The following is a 21,658-nucleotide window of genomic DNA, read 5'->3' as shown; positions in this document are numbered from 1 at the left end:
TTATTTCATCCTGGAACAGTTTGAAACATTGGAGCAAGGAACCATAAACACTTTTGGACAACAAGCATGTTTAGAAAAAGCTGGCTTCTCATCTATTTGCTTATGCTGTGAACGATCTGGAAAATCTGGGAATGCAAAAATAGAACATTCTGTATGAGCATGTCTGCATGAGGCTTTCTTCCAGAGACCAGATGTCTTCATTAAGTTATCCTCTAAAATGCTGGGAGGTTCAAATAGGAGTCTCTGACAGCTTTCTCCCTGCACCACCCTGCAGTGGTTTGCCAGAAGAGGGAGCTTCTGGTGCTGTGAGTTTGATATCCACGGCTTCTTTTGGGGGCATCAGTGCAGATACATGCCTGGAAGAAGGCACTGCAGCCTGATCTTCCCACTGCTGACTTTGCCAATGGACACACGGTCCAAACAGTTTCATTGGTTCAGTCTGAGAAAACTCAGTTTCACAAAGAAGGAACAGGGAGGCTTTCACCTGATGCAGATAACCTTTTTGGTTTCCCCAGCCCTGCAACCCACACACCCCAGAACGCCTATACATGAAGATGTCATCTGTGCATGCATGCTCATCTGTGCATGTGCGATGGTTGTCGCAAGTATTTGCACCATTCTTAATATTCTTTCATATTGTCTTTGGGTGAGAATTGCATAGAGATGAAGATGATGGGCAGTTTGAAGAACCTTGTGTAAGAGTTCTTCCCAGGGTGAGAGGCTGGGAGAAGAGAGGGATGCATTTTTCTGTATGAGACAAAAGTTGGGACACACTTGTGAGAGAGAATCTTGTATTTTTCTATCTCTCTTCTTTTCTTCTTCTTTTTGTTATTCTTTGCTTCAGCTTGAGTGTCTTTTATTGTATTGTGAAAATTTTAATAAAACTTCATTATCAAATGTCTGCACCATTCTTAAGAGAATGTGGCTTAAATTGGAGAAGCAGTATTTGTCAAGTAACTACATAATTTATATGGATTGTGGCTGAAGTCGTATAAATATGCCTTCATTAACTAGCAGTGGGAGCACACACTGAAAGTGGAGTAAGTGGCAATGTGAACATATATTAAGTTCAGTGACCTTACTCTGAGTAAAACATAGTTGAATATCATTCAGTGACTAGTTGAAGGCTACCCAAGACTCACATGAAATGAGCTTCATGGCTAAATGGAAATTTGAACCTAAGCTTCTCCAGCGCCTGGTGTGATAGTCATCAAACCACTCCCCCACATTGACTCTCAGTAATAATGGTTCCTTGAGAATATGTGCCCTGATGAGGACATGTGAACAATATTTCATTAACAGACATCAGCACAAATAGATATCAAACAAATCTTTTCTCGATTCTTGACAAAACTGAATCCATGATCTCACCAAATGAATGTTCACGTGTGCATATATATTGGATCTTCCTTTGCCCCTTGAGAGAGGGGAGCAAGTTTACTAATAGATTGCTTCATAAAGCCAGAGCCTCTCCAAAGAGAGGGGGAAAATGGATATTTTTAATTTAAGGTGGTGGGGGGGAGAGAGATCTTGAGAGAATCCCCTGCATAATTTACAAGTCTCATTGGGCTTATATGTGTCTTGACTTTTTTTTTTAACTAGGAATTTCTCTTGCTGGCTGGGAGGTTCTTGGGGAGGAGGGTTTCTTAACAAGACTTTAAATTAAACTCCAGTAGTAAAGTTACGTTGATGGAAGGCTCTCTAACTCTCTCTTTCTTTTCCCTTTTGTTATCAGCAACGGAGTAAAAACAAAATTACACTTATCGTTCAGATGGATTATTTATGACAGTAGAAAGAGTCAAGGACTGACACCGGGGGAGGGGGAAAACTTTTCCTTAAGATAGAGGAGGGAGAAACGGCAGCGGGAGAGAAAGCTCGCGCATTTGATGGCGAAATTTATTGCTCCCTGCCTTTCCCGAACTGGTCCCTCCGCAAATCCTTGGCTCGATGTTTTTTGCATCTGTGCTTGGTGACAGCAGGAGGAAGGGAAGTGGGCTGTGCTGCGCTTGTTCTCCCATTGTCAGACACTCTGGAGAGAGTGTTGGGTTAAAAAGAAGGGGAAGGGAGGAGGGGAGAGGGAGAGAGAGAAACTCTGCAGATTCCTGTGTCATCTCTGCCTCTCCATGTGCGCAGGAAAACTCGGTGCTGCTGCTGCGTCTCTCTCTGCCCCCGTTTGGCATTCCTGCTGCCTGCAACTGAAGCCGGAGGGGAGCACCAGAGCGGGATTGGCTCGGGGCACCAGGCGACCGCCGAGCAGGGCTTTGGTTATGATTCTTCTTTTTTGAAGGCGAGAGAGGTTGGCGGGGGAAGAAGCCGCCACTCTGGTCCCTTTTCCGCTTTTGCCCTGCACCGGTTGCGCCTCTCTCGGAGCCACTGAGCGCTGGCTCGCCATCCTTCTCCTTCCACGCCGCGCGTGGGGTGAGGGTGGCGAATCGTTGCGAGCTGCTTTTTGTGTGTGTCTGTGTCCACCTCCCCACATGTGTGTCTGTGCGTGTCCCCTTCCGCTCCGGTGACTTAACAGAAGGAGGAGATGTTACAAACCTGGCCATGAGGTTTTTGGATCACCCTGCGCTCCTGAACGAAACTGATCCGGGTCACCTGTTACCTCTCAGTTTTTAGATCGCTTTGAACTTCTGCGTGGACCCATCGCTCCCCCCCCCCAAACTCCCTACACCCAGGAGACCAGAAGGGAGCGCCGGGGGGGAGGACTATCCAGTGCTCTTCTGCAGCATGGGCTGCACCCGCCGGACGGCTTGCCTTGTCTGGGGAGTATTTCTACTAGCAGAAAGCGCTCGCTGCCAACATGCCAAGAAGGACAACGTGCCGCGCCTCAAATTATCCTACAAAGGTAAGCCTGCTCCTTTCCCCCTCCTCCTCCTTTTATTCTTTCCTGCTGGTGGTTCCTGCTCGTGCCGTTTCCCCCTTTCCCCCGAGGTTGCTCCTTTCTCGGCGGAGCCAAAAGCAGCCTCCTCCTCCCAGGTATCTGGGCTCGTAGTTCTGCTCGGGCAGACAAAGAGGAGCGAGTTCGCCCGGGCACTAAAGCGCGCCGGGCGGGAGAACCAGCTGGGGCTCTCCGCGGAGAACGCTGCTGCCACTGGATCGCGGTGGATTCCCTCGGACTTCCGGCCAGTGCAGGGTCCCCAACATTCCTATCTCCCCCTCGCCCCCTTTCTGCATTGCTTTTCCCATTGCATTGATCGTTTGGGGCTGCCGAGGCTTCCTAGCGCGCGCGCTCTCGGCGCCTGACTTCGCCTGGGATGGTGGCGAGCAGGGAAGAGTTAAGCCGTCGCCATGCATATTCGGGCGGCACAAGTCTGACAGTCGGATGCCGAGCCGAAGCGGGGTTGGGGGGGGGCGGTTTGGCCGGAAAACGAGGAAGCGCAAAAACGCAGTACTGGAGAGGTGCGCGCGAGGATTATATACTGTACTGCGTTTCATACCCGGGCGCTTCTCTGGTGTGGACACGTCGCCCGCATGGCTCGGATCCGGGCGCAAAAGCGACAGCGGAGAGAGGAAACTGGCACGTGATCCTTAACTTCTCCGGACCCCGCAGAACAACACCGTCGTGCAGAATTTTGCACGCAGCAGTTAAGCTGCTCTTGCAAGTTCAGGCTCCTAGTCACACCCCTCCCTGCTCCTCCCCCCCCCCTTCCTCCCAGGGCTTGAAAAGCGCAAGAGCTGCGTGCCGTGGGAGGTTTACCTCGCACTTGCATTTGGTCCACGGATGGGAAGAAGACAGAATTGCTCCGTCTTAAGGAATCGATTTAAAAAAATAAAATCAGCTCGTTATTAATTTGTAACAGGGGAGAAGATCACTCTGGCTTCAGATGGGGAAGCGAGGCGCATAGCTTATTTCCCATAATGCAGAAAAGAAAGAGCTTGTGTCTATGGTTATAGGCGTCCCTCGTGGCATGCTGTATTTATGTCTGTGCAGGTTGTGGCAGTGAAAGGAGAAAGGGGGGGGGGTCTTTCAGTTTCCCACTTTCAATGGTGGAGATTTATGTCCTTGTTTCCACCAGTTTGTTTAAACGAATAAAGGAAAAGTCCAGCAAAGTCTCAGGGACCAAGTAGCAGCACACTCCTAACCAGGCCTACTCAGAAGTAAAGCCTATTGAATTCAGTGGGGCTTACTCGCAGGTAGGTGGGTTCGGACTGCAGCCTAAGTTGTGCAACTCAAGCTTGATAAACCTTGGGGTTGGTCCACTGATGGTGAAGGAGACGATGGGAGGAACCTGCCCATTAGCTGCTCAGGGACTGACTGATGCCAGGCAGACAACACCAACATGCCTTGGCTGAGCAACCTAAAGGCTGATTAAAAAAACAACAACCACAGGACAACAATGACATATGTGTATTCTGACTTAAGAGTGAAATCAGTGTATGGGAATATCCTAAAACAAGCCTGTGTGTGCATGTGCATATGTATGAAAGCAACACTCTGTTGTTCTTGGAATACGCTAATTAATTTGCCATGAAAAGATGGCTAATAAGAATGCAGGGAAGTTACCTTTTGCTTTCTAATATGAGTCATCACTGTATAATCAGACCCCTAAATTCCAATTGACATTTAATTGCTTATGATCTAATTAACTTTAATGCATCTATTGAACTGCAATTGCATGTACAGCAGGGATTATTTAAGTAGCTGGTTTAAACTGACCTGTTAACAAGAACAATGTCTCATCAAAACTATTTCTAACTCTCTTAGGCGACAATCCTTTACTTAGGAGCAAGTCCCTTAGAATCCACTGGGACATACAGTACCTCTGAGTAAACATACATAGGTGTGCAGTGTTAGCCTGCACTCTTATGCAGACTTACCTGGCAGCAAGCCTCACTGAACTCAGCAGGACTAACTTCCGAGTGAACAAGCATTGGATCGTGCTGCTAAAGTTTAGTGGAAGTCCTAATTCTGCCACCTCTCAGCAGAAAGAAAGACCATTTATTCCATTGGGTTTGGGTGGTGTATCCCATGGTTATTTTATCTTGATGGGTTTGGCATGTGGACTGAGATATCAGTGTTGTTGTGTTGCTTCAATACATTTCATACATGTTTTGATGAAAACTATACCAGAACTGTGGTTTCCTGCTTTTGCTTTTTCCATTAATATTCATCAACTTAGACATCAAACAGGACACTGGAGGATGAGCTTCCTATGCATATTTACCACGAAGTAAGGACTTGCTGCCAAGTGAGTTTGTGTACAGTTGCAACCCTGGTGATCTTTCTGCTTTAGGCTATTATTTATTTCCCACCTTTGCTTTTTGCCTTACATGGAGCTCGTGATGGGATACAACAGATGATCTTTCCAATAACTACCCTCTGTGGGAGGCTAGATCCGAGTGATGATATTAATTTGAACCCAGCCACCCACTGAGCTCCAGGGTGAAGCCACAATGTCAAATCTATATCTCTCTGCTCAGTGCTCAAAGCTCTCCTCTACAACATGCTGGCTCTGAATCTAATATGAAAACTAAATGAGCAACAACAAAACCAACCAAAGAACCACCTTAGTGCCCAAATCTCTGTTCTTCATTAATAAATCAAATCAAGTGTTTAAGCACATGCTCCAGTAGGCAGCATGCATGAAATACTTTGAAACACTCTTAATACGCTTCATAAACACGATGCCAGCATTATTATTTCTTTGATCTACTTGCTTACCTCTGTGCAGCTTTTGCTACAGGATCAGGCTGGCAGTCTGAGTGAGGGATGTGCTCTAGCAGTGCCTGCATTGCCATTAATATCTAGTTACCAAGGGACATGGAAGAATAAAGAACACGAGCTAATAAAGCTTTGGATAATTAATTGTCCTTCTAATGCGCACGCTGTGAATATTTCCTCAGTGAAATGAGCACAGCAGTCGCTGTAAGTGCTCTCTATTAACAGAGAGATGTTGTTGAGCAGGAGATTAATATGCTGCAAATGAGCTCAGTGGTTCTGTTGCATGACAGCACCACAAGGCATTTTCTTACTACTAGGGCTAACTCTGGTGAAGGGTTGGGGGAATTTCTTTTTTTCAGACACTGCTAACAATGTGAAGAGATTGCCCTTTGGCTAGCCAGCAGGTTTCTCTAAGGCACAGGGTGCTGGGTAATTTAATAACATAAACTGTGAAATGAGCAGGTGGGTGTGTAGGAACATGCCATTTTCCTTATCCTATCTTACGGACTAATATTTTTCTCACACACTCTCTGTTTTACATGTGAGCAGCTGTCTTGCAGTCAGTTGTCAGATAACTGATGCTCAAGGTTTCTTTCTAAGCAGCTTGTTTCTTCCTGACTTATTAGGTGTTAAGCGCAGTTGAACTTCATAGATTTGTTTATTTTTCTGAAAGATTTCTAACCTGCATTTCTGGGCAACCTGCCCTCCCAAGGCAGTTTGCAAAGATGTAAAACACCACAACAAAATTAACTCCACTAATGGGAAAGAAGCTTGCTGGAAACATTTTTTTAAAAAAGGGTAATTCATGAAGGGTTAAATCCCCGCCAACGTTAATTTCCTACGGTCACTTGTTTTCAAAGGTCTGCCATTTCTCAGGTTGCCAGAGATTGAAATTTCCGCAACCTCTCTTTTCTTGAATCCTTGTGACTTCCTTTCACTCAGACTTGTACCAAATTAGAACCATCTAATTTGTGATATCAAGTGATATGAAGAGCATGCATTTAGATTCTCAGAGTCATGGACTTTTTATTGGAAATAGCAGGTGCTAAGACATATCTAGGTTTCCAGGATTCAAATAACTATATGACTAGTTCCATGAGGCTAACAGGTTTCTAAGACTAGCTTTTCTCACCCTCAAGCATACACACACACCCCTTTGAAACTTAGTACAGCTTTTTAAAAACTCCTTGTGATACCGTATGTAGGGTCTCAGCTGCTTCTGGAGGGGAAAGGCAAACATTTCAGTAAGCCCATGCAGGTCCTTGGTTAAGGCTAAAGTTCTTCTTTGGAGCCCAGTTCTAAGTTTTTATGTAAATAGGATCTTGTCCCAAATCCCCGTTTGTTTTTTTCCTAAAGCAGCCACAGTGCAATTAATGCTGTAATATGTACACATATGTACATAATACATATACAATGTACACTTACTTTTCAGCAGAACGCACATAAATTAGAGATAGCCCTCTTGGTTCATCAGCTTAATATAACCACCCAAAATGTCATAAAGTTGTGAGCAAGCTTCCAAGTTCCTCGAAGCTCTTCTTTATGCTGGATGTAAAGTGAGGAGAGAAAATGTTAAGCCCTAAAAGTCATCAGTTTCTAACAGTCACAGGTGTGGGGGGCTGTTTAGTTTTCTGCTCAAGGTAATTGCAAACTATTCCCAGGGAAATTGGACTTGGGTGTAGAAGAATTGGCATAAGAATTTATGGTAAGCTAAGGTGATTTCCATGCACACACTCAAAATCTTATTTAAACAAGGTGGTCTTCAGCACATTGACCGTAATCCTGAGGCATATCTCCTTGGGCTTGGAGAAGAAAAAGGAGACAGCATACACCTCTTGCTGTGGATTCCAGCAAATTCCTATGATCTGGTGCAGGTGATTCCAGCTGTTTCTCAATAAACTTCCCTCCCAATAAACCACGGGCGCCCAAACTTTTTCCAAAGAGGGCCAGATTTGATGAAGTGAATGTGCATGAGGGCCGACCAAAGTTGTTGAGCTTTTTATACAATTTTTTTAAGGATTTGAGCCAAATAAATAAACTGCCAAAGGAGCTGGATAAAACCAGCCGAGGGGCCGGATTAGACCCCCAATAACGGGCTTTGGAATGGGTTTTTAGCACTGTGCTTAAGGATAGCTTCATTGTGTTCAAGGGGTGTACATTAATTGAGTCCCAATAACTTGTAATTACCATATTATTATTATTATTAATATTATTATTATTATTATTATTATGGCTTAACTTCTACACCACTTTACAATTTTGAGGAAAAAATCCCAAAGCAGTTTACAACACATTAAAACATTAAATAGAACAATCCAGAATCAAACACTATTAAAGAAAGTCAAATTTAAAGTATACATTCAAAGCAACATAATTAACAGGAAACATGTCATCTTAAAAGATTTCAAAATAAAACATTACAAAGAAGGTCAATCACAAAGTGCACATAAATTAAAATAAATTTATGTTAATAAATTAACATAAATTAACTAAAGCAGCATAATTAACAAGAGAATAACATATGAGTTAACTCTACGAAAAACATAATATTGCGGAGAGATAATACAAAAGCCCTTTTCTTTGAGGCTCAAATTTTCACCACATGAACAGCACACATGGCTGAAGTGTCACTGTCCCTTGATGATTATTTTGCAAAAATGCGTGAGCTGCCTCAACAGAAAAGTATTGTTCTTGGGTTGACATTGGTCAATATGCACATTCTGTTCTCAGCCTATTCACACATCCATATTTATTTTATCTGTTTCATGAAATTTATACACCACTTAATTGTAAAAAACGACAACAGCCCAACAACATCAAAGTGGTTTACAGAAGATAAAGCAGAAAAAATAGAACCGTACATTAAAAAGTATAAAAAGTTAAAATACTAAAACTGATTAAAATTACCGCAGCTTTCTAAGCACCTGGGTAAGGTAAAGGGACCCCTGACTCTCTGACTGTTAAGATCAGTTGCGGATGACTTTGGGGTTGTGGCACTCATCTTGCTTTACTGGCAGAGGGAGCTGGCGTTTGTCCGCAGACAGTTTTTCCGGGTTATGTGGCCAGCATGACTAAGCCACTTCTCGCAAACCAGAGCAGTGCACAGAAATGGCGTTTACCTTCCCGCTGGAGCGGTACCTACTTATCTACTTGTACTTGGACGTGCTTTTGAACTGCTAGGTGAGCAGGGACCGAGCAACGGGAGCTCACCCCATTGCAGGGATTCGAACCGCCGACCTTCTGATTGGCAAGCCCTAGGCTTGTCTAAATGTTTTTAGCAGATGCCAAGAAGTTCAGTGGAAGGGTGTTTGCTAGTGCCCCCTGGGGCAGTGGCGTAGCGTGGGTTGTCAGCACCCGGGGCAAGGCAAGTAATTTGTGCCCCCTAACCGCACCGCACCGCACGCCTGGCACACCCCCCCCCCCACAGTGGGGGGCGACCCGGCGGCTCGGATCGGATTCGCACAGCCAGCACTGCAGTGAGAGAGAGTGAGTGAGCCAGGTAGGGGCAGAGAGCTGCGAGTGCGAGCGCGCCCCCCCCCCCAGATATTGCGCCTGGTGCAGCCGGCCCCCCTGCACCCCCCACGCTACGTCACTGCCCTGGGGTAGGCACATGGCATGCGGGGCATGCAGGTGGGGCATAGAGGGAGCCCCCTGCGACTGCACCAGCCCAGCCACCGCACAGCTTTGCAAACTTCTCTATCACGAAGTCGTGGTGAGCGTGGCCAAGCACATGGATTATCACCAGGCAGTTGCCACCACTCCTCCGACAGTGTGCCAGCTGGATGAGAGTCACGAGGTTGACTCTGCTCACAGATGGCCAAGTTCCGAGGAAGCAGCTTCCACGTGACGGTGACAGCAGGGCCCCTTTGAAGTTTACCCTGGCCAGGACCTCCTTTCCCTTCCCATTGGTGTTAGGCAAAAGTGGGCAGGGCAAGGGATAATAATAATAATAATAATAATAATAATAATAATAATAATAATTTATTATTTATACCCCGCCCATCTGGCTGGGCCTCCCCAGCCACTCTGGGCAGCTTCCATAAAAATCAAAAATACAGTAAAATATCACACGTTAAAAACTTCCCTGAACAGGGCTGCCTTAAGATGTCTTCTGAATGTCAGGTAGTTGTTTATCGCTTTGACATCTGCTGGAAGGGCGTTCCACAGGACGGGCGCCACTACCGAGAAGGCCCTCTGCCTGGTTCCCTGTAGCTTTGCTTCTCGCAATGAGGGAACCGCCAGAAGGCCCTCAGCGCTGGACCTCAGCGTCCGGGCAGAATGATGGGGGTGGACACGCTCCTTCAGGTATACTGGACCGAGGCCGTTTAGGGCTTTAAAGGTCAGCACCAACACTTTGAATTGTGCTCGGAAATGTACTGTGACCTTTGCACAGCAGATGTCTGTTCAGTCATACGAAAGGCAGAGGTTTCTCTCCCGATAAGCAAGAGGCATGGCCACAGTCCAAGGGCACTGTTCAACAAGGGAGAACCAGTCAAGGAGAGTGAGGAGCAGGGCTCCAGGGAGAGTCCCAAGAGCTAAACCTGGAGAATTAGATTACCCACCTGGGCTTCCCTCTGCTGAGCTGTGCCAACTCAGTATCCATATGTACATTTTTTCCTGTTCTTTTTTTTCTTTTTGCATTTGTTTTTAGAACCCAAGAAAACAGCAGATACGAAAAAAGCCAGATTTTTGACATCCACTTAAATTGACTTGCAAACCCTTCTACCTCTCAGAACCTCTCTTAAGTCTGTGAACCACATTCAGTCTCTGCACGCATAAACCAAAAGTTTCTCAAATCCATCTGTCTCATCCCATTTGTTTATTGAACATTTCTCAATTCTCTTAAGGATGTTTGGGAAGAGTAAATGTGTGGTTCTTTTTGTTATTGTTGCTGCTATTGTTACACAATTGAATGCACATCGCTTCAGGACAATTAACGGGAAAATGATTCCCTGCATATTCATTTCTTCTTTTCACAGCCTTTCTTTCAAGCCTTATTACAATAAAGTACTCTGGCTCATAATTGTCCACAAATGATCAAGATGTGAGAAGTAGCAAAGAGTAAGCAGCCTGAACCTCAAGAAATGGACACAGTTTAGATCAAAATTAGCAAAACTGCATATAAATCTCCTATCAGGTGACAGATCAGTACAACTTCATGAGTTCCTACAAGTTTTCAGGGAAACTTTACAAAGCACTTTGTGTAAAATTATTAAAACATTAATAATCCATTTCACAGATCACATTTCACAAGTGTTAACCAAACAATGTAAATTGTGGCTACAACAAGGAATGCACCATGGTAGGACTGGTATTTTATTTTATTTTAACATTTATACACCACCTATCATTCAGAGAGCTCAAAGTGGCTTAGACTGTTCTTTTACTCCCCTGCTCATCATCACACCAGCCCTGTGAGGAAGGCTAGGCTGAGAATGAGTGGCTGTCAGTCACCCGCAGCTCCCTGTCAAGCCAGGTGGCCCTTGTGACCAAGCCAGGTCCGCCGCCACCTGACTGCCCTTACATAGTCATGGCCAACAGGAGAAATTCAAAAGGACTGGAACCTTTGTAGAAAATAAGAATGTAGTCAGGGCGTCCAAGGACATGATGCTTGTAGTGTCTTAGCCCCATGAGGATTTTTGGGAATAAGAGAAAACAACCTCTCAATGGAGGCTGTTCCACTGTCGCTGAACAGCTCTCACTGTCAGAAAGCATCCCTCCCAGTCTCCCTATTTTCCAGAGACAGTCCTGGAATTATGAAAGCCACCCTGGTTTCTGATCTGATCTTGAAATGTCCCTATTTCCACCGCTAGTAGCGGTGCCACCGAACTTGGGGAGGAGGACGAGCCAGCGCTTGTCCTGGGCGGCAGTGGTGGCTGCAAGGGAGCATGCTATGGCCGCTCCATGGCTGCTGCTACCGGCCTCCTCCCCATGGCAGCTCCTAGCAGCTTCTGGACAGTGGATGAGGAGGAGCAGAGGCTGCTCCCACTCCTGAAGTCCAGCCTTGTGTGACGCGCCAGCCCTGAGGTGCAGGCAAAGGGCAGTGCGGCCCTGGGTGGGGAGAAAGGGGAAGCGGAGCAGGGCTCAAGGAGTCTTGATTGGGGGGGGGAATGCTTTGCGCATCTATGTCTAATCTTGCTCCTTTCTAATTGGTGTGAGTTTTTTCTTTTTAAAAATCTACTAGAAAACAATCTACTAAATACAGACGGTCATTTACCCTTGCTAGATTCAACGTGCTGCCACCTGCCTTATTGCAGGGCAGATTCGAGGTTAAACCATACGCGGGACAAGTCTGCCCCTGCGGCTTGATGGAGGTAGAAACTGTCTCTCATGCCTTGTTCCACTGCCGTTTCTACGGGGATATACGCTCGGCATTTATCATCCCTGTTATACAGAAATCTCTGAATGGGTCTGAACTTCAATGTCTAAAATCCCTGGTAGAGGTCAAGGATCCTGAGATCACACTAAGGGTGGTCAAATTCTGTGTGACCGCCATAAACGTAGGGAACAAGCTGTGCTACCATAATGACTAAGGCCTTAAATGACAATTTTAGGTTATAGTTTCATGATTAAGATTTAACTTACATATTTTTAACTGCTGCTATATCTATATTGCCCCTGGTATACCCAGTTGCAAATTCAAATGTATCCCTATCATGTTTTATGACTTCCCTGATGTTGTATGTGAGCTGGAACTGGTCTGTGACCAAAATTAGTAAATTCTAATCTACTAAAGAATAAAATAAGATCGGGATTAAGGAGTTTTCTCAGGGCAGTGGAGGGCATGCGTGCTGTGTCCTGTTGGTGAAGTGGGCATGGCACTTGCCCTTCTTCTGATAGGAAATGCTCTGCAGGTGGGGGGAGAATGGGGGTGGGTCCACGAGGATCAGGGGGGTTGGAGTGAGAAATATCCCGAGTTTCATCTGAGTAATGTTGGAGGGCATGGAATCTCCTTTCTTATAACTTGAATCCATTGGTTTGGGCCCTAGCCTATGGAGCAGGAGGAAACAAGCTTGTTCCATCTTCCATATGACAATTCTATACAATTTGAGCATAGGTGTACCTCTTCATGTGGGTGAAAAGGTTGCTGCAAGTTTTCGTATCCTTGTGACCTGCTGACTCAGTTGTTAAGGCATGGGCCAAAAGACGTAGGCCCTCTTTGCATCTCTGGTTGTTAAAACAGTGACACTGAAACACCTAAACCTTCATTTCTGTACTTTCCAGCACCATGGAACTTGGTCTGGGCACACACATGTGCCTAAGACGTGTGTGACCTTTTCTTTCTGGGGGTGTGATGCTCAAGAGTTTCCTCCAGCACCATAATTCAAAAGCATCAATTCTTCGGCGATCAGCCTTCTTTCTGGTCCAGCTCTCACTTCCATACATCACTACTGGGAAAACCATGGCTTTAACTATACGGACCTTTGTTGGCAAGGTGATGTCTCTGCTTTTTAAGATGCTTTTGCCTTAGCTAGCCCTTTTTGCTGCTAGGCCATGCCAAGCCAAGCCAAGCCAAGCCGTGCTTTGGTTTGGTGTGTCATCTAAAGTGGGCCTTGTGGTTAGGCTCTCTCTTGCTAATCACCAGCTGTAGCCGAAACTTGGCTTAGCGTGTGAAACAGGCCGACTCGTTGGGCTATATTGAGGCCCTAGTGCTTGCTGCTCTCTCTCTCCTCTCTCTCTCTCTCTCTCTCTCTTCCATGCTTGTTTATATAGATGACATAACCACATTTTAAAACAAGCAACATATTTGTGGGATAACTGTAATGTGAGCCAGCTCTTCAGGGCAATCTATTACTTGTGTGTATGTGTGAAATTACATCAAAGAAGGAAACTGCCAACCAACTCTTTCTATTTTTGGGTTTCCTTTTAAAACTAGGTTTCTTTTCCAGGATTTCTTTAGTGCCGTGCTATGATGCTCAGATTCCTGCGTGATGTTTTGGTTTTGAAGTTTTATCTTTCTTCGGTCTGATCGCTACATCTTTAGAATGAGCTTTTGTTGCTTCGACGTGCAGACTTTAATCTTTCCAGTTGCTTCAGATCTTCCTATTTGTTCTTTGGAGACTGCAAATGTATTTCATTTCCTCCCTGATTCTTCTCATGTTCTTTCTTTCGCCTGCTTTCCCCCCTAAAACAGAGTGTCAAATACAATCATGCAAAATTAACTCTGGCATTTCACATTAGGAATGGCAGTGTCTATATTTTCAGAGGCTGCTCTATTCCCTAGACAGAGATCCAAGGCCCAGGAGAATATTCTGCCACATAGTCTTTTCCCCTCATGATAAATTCTGTCACTTCAGAGTAAGTGTGCATTCAGGTTTGATATTACATACAAACTCCAAAGATGTGACATGAAAGGGTGGAAAGCAGTCTATATCCCACAACTTTTGAAAGGAAGAAGAAACAAAGTCCTCCTTTATGAGAATAAAAAGGTGGACATTGAACAAACCTTTGCAACTAACGGAACAAAGTCTCCAAATCCATTTTGCTGCTATCCAAACTGCAGTGTAAGTCAAATTCCAAAGCAACTGGATCTTAAAGGCCAAGCATTAAATCATGGACCTCAACAAAGGACTACTTGTCACTGCAGAAGGGAGGCTTGAAGCAATTCGTGGTTAGCACTATTAAAGGACTAATAAGCTCCAATCAATATTTAAAGATGTTGTCATGTTATTCAGTTTTGGATTTTCATTGGGCATTTGAAAAGGTGGCAAGTGTCAGAGGTCTCAGAGGTCTCCTGTTGGCCGCCAATGATACCTTGGCTAGATTAGGTCAGCTACTCAATTGCTGATGAAATTTTGTAGCAAAATTAGGGAAGGTGGGGAGAGAACCTGTATTGCTGGAGCATTTAATAATATAGAGGCACTAGGCTTCAGCTTTACATACCCTTCATGCAGAATTATTTCTACTGTAAACCATGATAAATTGGTATTGGCGAATCTGGAATTTGCTACCTATTTTTGTCAGTCTATGAGTTCTTCACTGATCCTATAGATTTGCCATAAACAAAGACTTTCCAAAATATAGCAGTACTGGAACTCTGCAAGAAGTATGATTGCTTCTGTATAATTTAAAATATTTGCTGTCTTTGTGCTGCTTTGCTCAAATGCTCAGCTAGGTGAAGAAGAAGAAGAAGAGTTTGGATTTGATATCCCACCTTTCACTCCCTTTAAGGAGTCTCAAAGCGGCTAACATTCTCCTTTCCCTTCCTCCCCCACAAGAAACACTCTGTGATGTGAGTGGGGCTGAGAGACTTCAGAGAAGTGTGACTGGTCCAAGGTCACCCAGCAGCTGCATGTGGAGGAGCGGAGACGCAAACCCGGTTCCCCAGATTACGAGACTACTGCTCTTAACCACTACACCACACTGGCTCTCCAGTGAACAGTGTTTGCTGATAAAATAGTTAACTAATTTCCTATGAGAAGATGTGAAAGAGATTTTCATGTACCTGACTGCATTCTAAAAGTATGATGGTTCAAGGTTTACATGGCTCCTTCTAACTAGATGCCCAAGAACAATAGCAGGTGCACTTTTGTGGTAAATAATGAAGCCATCCCAGAAGACTGACAACAGAAGCAGAAACCAGTCATTACACACAAGTTGTGTGGCAAGAAACAAACCAACTTAGGGAAGGAGTGTCAAGATTCCTTAAACATAGTTCAGGGACAAAGCCCAGAGTCAGGACTCCAGGGTCAGAAAACTGCATAGGAGTGTCAAATTGTCCCACCACACTTTAAAGAGAGACAGTTAAAGTCCAACTTCTCAGGAGAACGTCTGCTCTATCAGTAACTCCTGGCCTGAACCTGGGTGTTCTTTCATGAGGACTGGTTCTGCTCCTGCCTGCTGAGGTGCCACTGTTGCCTCAAGAGACTGCGCCATGGAGCTCTCTCCACCACACACACACATCTGATGTACAAGCAGCCTCCTAGGCATCTCTGAGCGAAGGAAGAGGGTTCCTGCAAGACTTCCAGAAGGCGAGTTTCAGTGGAGGGTCTCAGCTCTGAGTTGGGGTCTTGAGTGGAAGAGTCCCTTTCCATGGCCTCTTCCTTTCCCTCATCAGAGTCCTCAGGGATGGCCATGATGCTACAGGCCTGGAACATTGGGTTTAAGAAGATTCTCTTCTCCATCAGTTTCTTCTGCTGCTTATCCATATGAAGAATGATATCTGGGCAGCATTTCATTGGAAAGGCATTGACACCCCCTCATCACAAACAATAACATGAAGAGAGAGGCTTGGGTCTTAGTTCAGAATCAAGTCTATTGTGTACATGTGGCTTGACTATTGCTCAAAGTTAGGATATTGAGAATATTCCTGCAATTTTCATTTTTCACAGAGCCATATTTATTTTACCAGCTCTTCTAGATCCAGAGATGGCTGCTGTCTCTGTCTGGTTGCGTCTACACACGTTTTCCTAACAGCCATAGTTCTTCAAAGCAATAGTTCTACAATCAGTCATGGAATCTTCTCTCATAAACCATTGGAAGATAATTCACAGACTCCAAATCAGGTCATCTTCCAAGACTAAAAGAGTTATCTTTCAAACACTACTTTTTAAAAGTTATACAAAACACTTGCATGACCCAGATTCTGGTACTGTGTTTTCCACGTAAGCATACATATGCATATATGCAAATCTAGAAATGTTTCTACACCCTGAGACAGATTTGTTATTTTTCTTTTCTTTTAGTATGGGACGGTAAACTCATTTATTTGAATGTTCCGGATTGAGTTTACACTGCTAGGAGTCGAAGCAGTACCAGACCCAGATTCCTCATTAATTCTGAATTTTTCTAATGGTAAGATTATGTGAGGAGCTACTTCATTGACTCTTCATGGGTTCAAATTGGCATTCTTTGGCCAGAAAGTATATTAAATTGATCCACCTAGTATCAATTCAGTAGAAGTGGTGAAACAACCAAAGAACAAACAGGCAGTAAGGATTTGCTGGGGGGGAAGTGGGAGATGAGCCGAGGAAGAGCCTAGCCCTGCTGTTTCACTTCAGTCTGGAAAATGTCTGGGATTGGTTCTGGGCGTGAGCTTTATATAAATCTATTTGGATGTAAAATGAGCAGCTAAGCCACCTAAATAAGGTGTGCAGGTGTGGGCTGGGGGGGGGGTTCTTCTGTTTTATCTTCCATAGACATAAGTCCACAAATACCTGATATCTCAGCAAGTACCAGAACACACCTGTCAGGAGAGTCTATTTTAGATACGTAGGAGGAGAGCACATGTTGGAAGATCTCCTGCCTGTTCCAGCTGAAGTTTCCTCCTCATCCCTAGGGAAATGTTCTCTGCATAATTGACAGTCAGTATTCAGTATTCTCATGCACTATTCAGCTACATGTCACTGGGCACATTTGGAAACCCTCTGCTTTATATTCTCAGCTACCGTCAAAATTTAGATTTAAACATTTCAGAATAGGGGCCTATCATTCCCTGTGTTACTGTGTAAAAGGTCATGTATAGCCAGATAAATAACTAAATAACTAAGTGGAAGTGTAAGAGCAAAAGCAACAAACTGCTATTTTTAGAATTGCATATACATTGCTTTAGATTCCTAATAAAACATGCTCTCATATATTTTAAGATTACAGAATACCCCAAAATATTCATTAACATAAGACTTAATTTAATATATACATTTACATTTAATGTTTAATTTTTTAGAAGTTCAGAAATTTGAGAAGTGCAATTTAATTTGTTGGAAAAGTCACCAGTCTTTTTTTCACATAGCAAGCAGTTACATATGTTACCTTGGGGTTTATATATTGATTCCCAAATTTAACATTGAATAACACCTTGCTCTAGATGTTGTCCCAGTGAATTCCATATCTGTGTTTCAGTTAAGTGTTAATTAGTTTATTTTCAGAATGGTAATAACAACCAAAGAAAGACATTTATAATGACAGTGCTGAGAGACAGCTGTATACTTTGGTGAAACCACCTGCTTTGCTGTAAAACTGGAAACAGGATCCAGTTTATGGTTCCACATATTATTTGGAAATGTGAAGGTAGAAATGGTTCGTAATTCATTTTAGCTCCCTTTACAAATTTCGCACAAGAGTTTGTGTGAAAGAGTGTAAACAGCTCAGCTATTGTGAAAGCAGGTACACAGGCTGTACACTTGTTGAACGTTACATGTGAATAACTGTACAACTCTAAGGTAAAGGTAAAGGTGCCCCTGCCCTACGGGCCAGTCTTGACAGACTCTAGGGTTGTGCGCCCATCTCACTTAAGAGGCCAGGGGCCAGCGCTGTCCGGAGACACTTCCGGGTCACGTGGCCAGCGTGACAAAGCCGCATCTGGCGAGCCAGCGCAGCACACGGAAACGCCGCTTACCTTCCCGCCAGTAAGCGGTCCCTATTTATCTACTTGCACCCGGAGGTGCTTTCGAACTGCTAGGTTGGCAGGTGCTGGGACCGAGCAACGGGAGCGCCGCGGGGATTTGAACCGCTGACCTTTCGATCGGCAAGCCCTAGGCACTGAGGCTTTTACCCACAGCGCCACCCGTGTCCTGTACAACTCTACAGCTCAGCTATTTGTGTAGGGGGAAAACAGATTTGACACTCCTTGAATTTCACACTCATGTGAACACCCCTTTGATAATCAGCAGAAGATGATTGAAGCAGAATGGGGGGGGGAGAGAAAAGCTCTTTCAGTGCCACAGAAGACAAGTCGTGTACAGATCTGGATTGGAGTGGCGCAGCCACACACAAAAAGCTGGGCTGCCAGATGCCCAGTATTATACTGCAATGCTGGGTTTATCCCTGTTACGTTGCTGTTCCAAGGCAGTCTGCTATACTGCTCTTCTAGACTGTTCCTAGCAGTAAAGTTGGTCTTCCGTTAGTTGCTGTCAGGGCTGGTTCAGCTGCAGGGCAGCGCGGAGACTCAGAGAGGAGCAGTAAAGTTAATTCTGCATTCAAGAATAAAGAATAAACCAGGAGCTGCCTGCCCTGAGGTTCTGTTTGTGGGCTTTCCTTAGACATCTGGCTCACCACTGTAAGAGCAGGATGCTGCACTAGGTGGTTGTTTTTTGTCAGGTCCAGCAGGGTTCTCCTGATGTTCTTCCTTGCATATTATTCTTTGCTGGATTGGTCCCCCCACCCCACCCCATTACACAACTTGTTATACAATCTCACAAGATTCAGTAGGATCAGGACCTTGGTTTTGATCCTTTTAAAATCCAACTTCCTCACAATCAAGGTGGGTGCCAGAGACCTCAGGCCTGTGGCATTCATAAATTTCACTAAAGATCTGCCCGTTGAATAAGAAAACGCCCAGTTTCAGACGTTTGGCTTGGGGTCTCAAGCTGTCATTCTGCCTAATGTCTCCCATAAGTTCAGCTACATTTAAATGCAATGAAAACCCCCAGGAAAAGACTGGTTATAGTTGCATCTGTGCTTACCTCATATCCCATGATGTGCTGTAATGTTCAAACTAGAATTTTATTCCACAGTAAATGCATCTGCTTTTATGATTGCTGTGCTAAATATGGACAGCCCAAAATGAGTGAAACGGCTAAAGACTTGTTTTATAAAAGTCTTTATTTGAAGTAAAGCAAATTAAATGTACAATCTGAGGAGGTTGTTTCTTTCATCTCATTCTTCCCTCCACTCCCTTATTTTGATCCACAAAAGGCCTCTTTCAAGACATGCAAGTGATACGGAAACTAACTGGTGCAGCTATTAAATACTCACTAAAGAGCAATTTCAAATTCTGGAATAGTGAAAAGTGTGGTGGACTTGAATACTTTAGTCAGCCATAAAGCTGGCTATGGGCAAATTTCCATTTCCTAGACACGTTACCTCATAGAAGTGCTGAAACCATAATGAGCTGCTCTTCCTGATCAGACCAAGGCTGTTGCATCCTGTTCCCAATCATCCAGCCGGATGATCACAAGAAAAGCCCAAAGGCACCAGCCCTTTCTCTTTGTTTGATATGGGGATAATATGTGCCAGTTTCATATCTTGGCCAGAGAATTGTGACATAGAAACACAGGCTGGTATGAAGTCCATTCCAGGGTAGATGTAGTAGATTTTGCAAGTCCAGTTGGGGTGTCCAATGCAGCACCTTGTGTGTGAAGACCCCCAAACCCCCTCCAAAATAAATCACACAGGACACAGAATATTTGTTTTAAGATTTTTGGCATTAATTTGGCCACAACTTTATTGATTACAGCATGTGAATGGTTGCTTAGGCATTGGGTCGGGCTACCTGAACAGGACTGATAACTGGACTTCCAGAGGTCAGTAAGGGAAAACATACTGGTAGAGCACAGAGCTGGATTTCTGCCTCTTAGGAACTCTGGCAACCCCTGAAAGGGGATCGGACAGAGCAAATCGAGCCCCTGGATTCCTTTAATGGAATTCCCTAGCAGCAACAACCAAAAATGAGGGGCAAGCACAGCCAATCCATAATCCCCTCCACCAAATAATGAACCAGTGCCTAACCGTCAACGTCACAAAGTTGTGACACGGTAGGCAAAAACCAAATGGCACCAGCCAAACAGCCAAGTGGCAAAATTCCTGGCCCCTGCTCCAAAAAAAGACAACCCCTAGACAAGCATAACAAGGTCAAAAACACAACCTTAATTATAGGGAGGGAGGGAGATCCGCTGCACAATGCGAAAGAGAAAGTACTTCACCTTGTACAGCCCCTTAAATAGCCCCTTAGTTACCAATCAAACCCCAACCTAAGAAAAATTTCCCCAGTAACAAAGAGGCAACCAATGAGGTGCGGAGTTCATCCAAAAGGGACCGCCCCAGCAACAAGAAGGCAGTTTGGTGATCTCACCGCAAAACGTGGCTCTCCGTGATTTGGAGGACACGATTTCTCATATTTTATTGGATTGATTTCAACAAGTGCATGTGTCCTGATAACGTGGGGAAGAATCTTGCAGTGATGCAACCAGCTTCTTGCTCTCTTGGCTGGTGAAAGATGTCTGCAGGGATGAAGTGCTGCCTGATGCCCTTAAACACGCAACAGGGTATCTACACTTGAAGGCCTGGCTTTCAACTAAATGTCCTGACAGTGGAACCTGAAATCTCCCATAACTGCAAAGCAGGTGCCAATACTTTGGCCACCTCATGAGAAAAGAAGACACCCTGGAAAAGACCCTGATGCTGGGAAAGATGGAGGGCACAAGGAGAAGGGGACGACAGAGGATGAGATGGTTGGACAGTGTCCTCGAAGCTCCCAACACGAGTTTGACCAAACTGCGGGAGGCAGTGGAAGACAGGAGCGCCTGGCGTGCTCTGGTCCATGGAGTCATGAAGAGTCGGACACTACTAAACAAATAAACAACAACAATTCCTCTCTTTCTGAAAGATACACTGCTTGAAGAAACGTGTTTTGTCGGCACAAATAAGTTTGGAGAGAGCTTTGAAATCTTTCTGCATTCCCTGGGACAGACCTCCCCCACCAGTACTATGAAGCCACATGAGCTATTTTACCTTCTGCCAGACATATGGAGGTGATCAGTGTATGGAAATTATATGAGAAGGTGAGGTGGAATTGCCAGGCTAGGAAATGTCTGCTTATAACATTTTAAAACCACACCAGGAATGGAACTTTATATTTAAGGGTCTGTATTATCATCGTTTTTTAAAAATAATAATTAATGGCCAGTGGTTGAAAGAATAAAGAGCCTCGTGGCACTTTAAAGACTAACACATTTACTATGGAATTAGCTTGTGTGGACTACAGCCCACCTTCAGATGCATCTGACAACCTGGGCTGTAGTTCATGAAGTTAATGCCACACACAAAAAATCTCATAGACCCGGAGTCTCACCTAGCCTAACCACCTGCAATGCAGGTATCTCACCTAGATCATCCATGACAGATGGCCATCCAACCTCTGCTTGAAAACCTTCACTTTAACGTTGGTCTTTTATGTGCCTGAAGACACTTTTGTTATTGTTCTTTTTTTCCAGCTGATAACTGGAACTGGGCACCTCTTTTTTGAACCAGCAGTTGCATATTGTATGTCAGAGC

General features: G+C 44.6%; 1 protein-coding gene across 2 annotated transcripts in view; it reads left to right on the top strand.

Moving 5' to 3' along the window:
* The first annotated feature begins 1,893 nt into the window (after positions 1-1,893).
* SEMA3A (semaphorin 3A) overlaps positions 1,894-21,658 on the top strand; it is a 190,362-nt gene continuing 170,597 nt past the window's right edge. The window contains exon 1 of one of the 2 annotated variants that reach the window (XM_053387699.1): positions 1,894-2,848. In XM_053387699.1, the coding sequence (XP_053243674.1) occupies positions 2,731-2,848 (118 nt within the window). In that variant the 5' untranslated portion in view covers positions 1,894-2,730. The remainder of the gene's footprint in view (positions 2,849-21,658) is intronic. The other variant, XM_053387697.1, reaches the window with a different exon arrangement.

The sequence above is a fragment of the Podarcis raffonei genome, chromosome 5, assembly GCF_027172205.1.
Source record: "Podarcis raffonei isolate rPodRaf1 chromosome 5, rPodRaf1.pri, whole genome shotgun sequence".
Lineage (NCBI taxonomy): Eukaryota > Metazoa > Chordata > Lepidosauria > Squamata > Lacertidae > Podarcis > Podarcis raffonei.
This window is presented reverse-complemented; position numbering and strand designations above follow the sequence as displayed.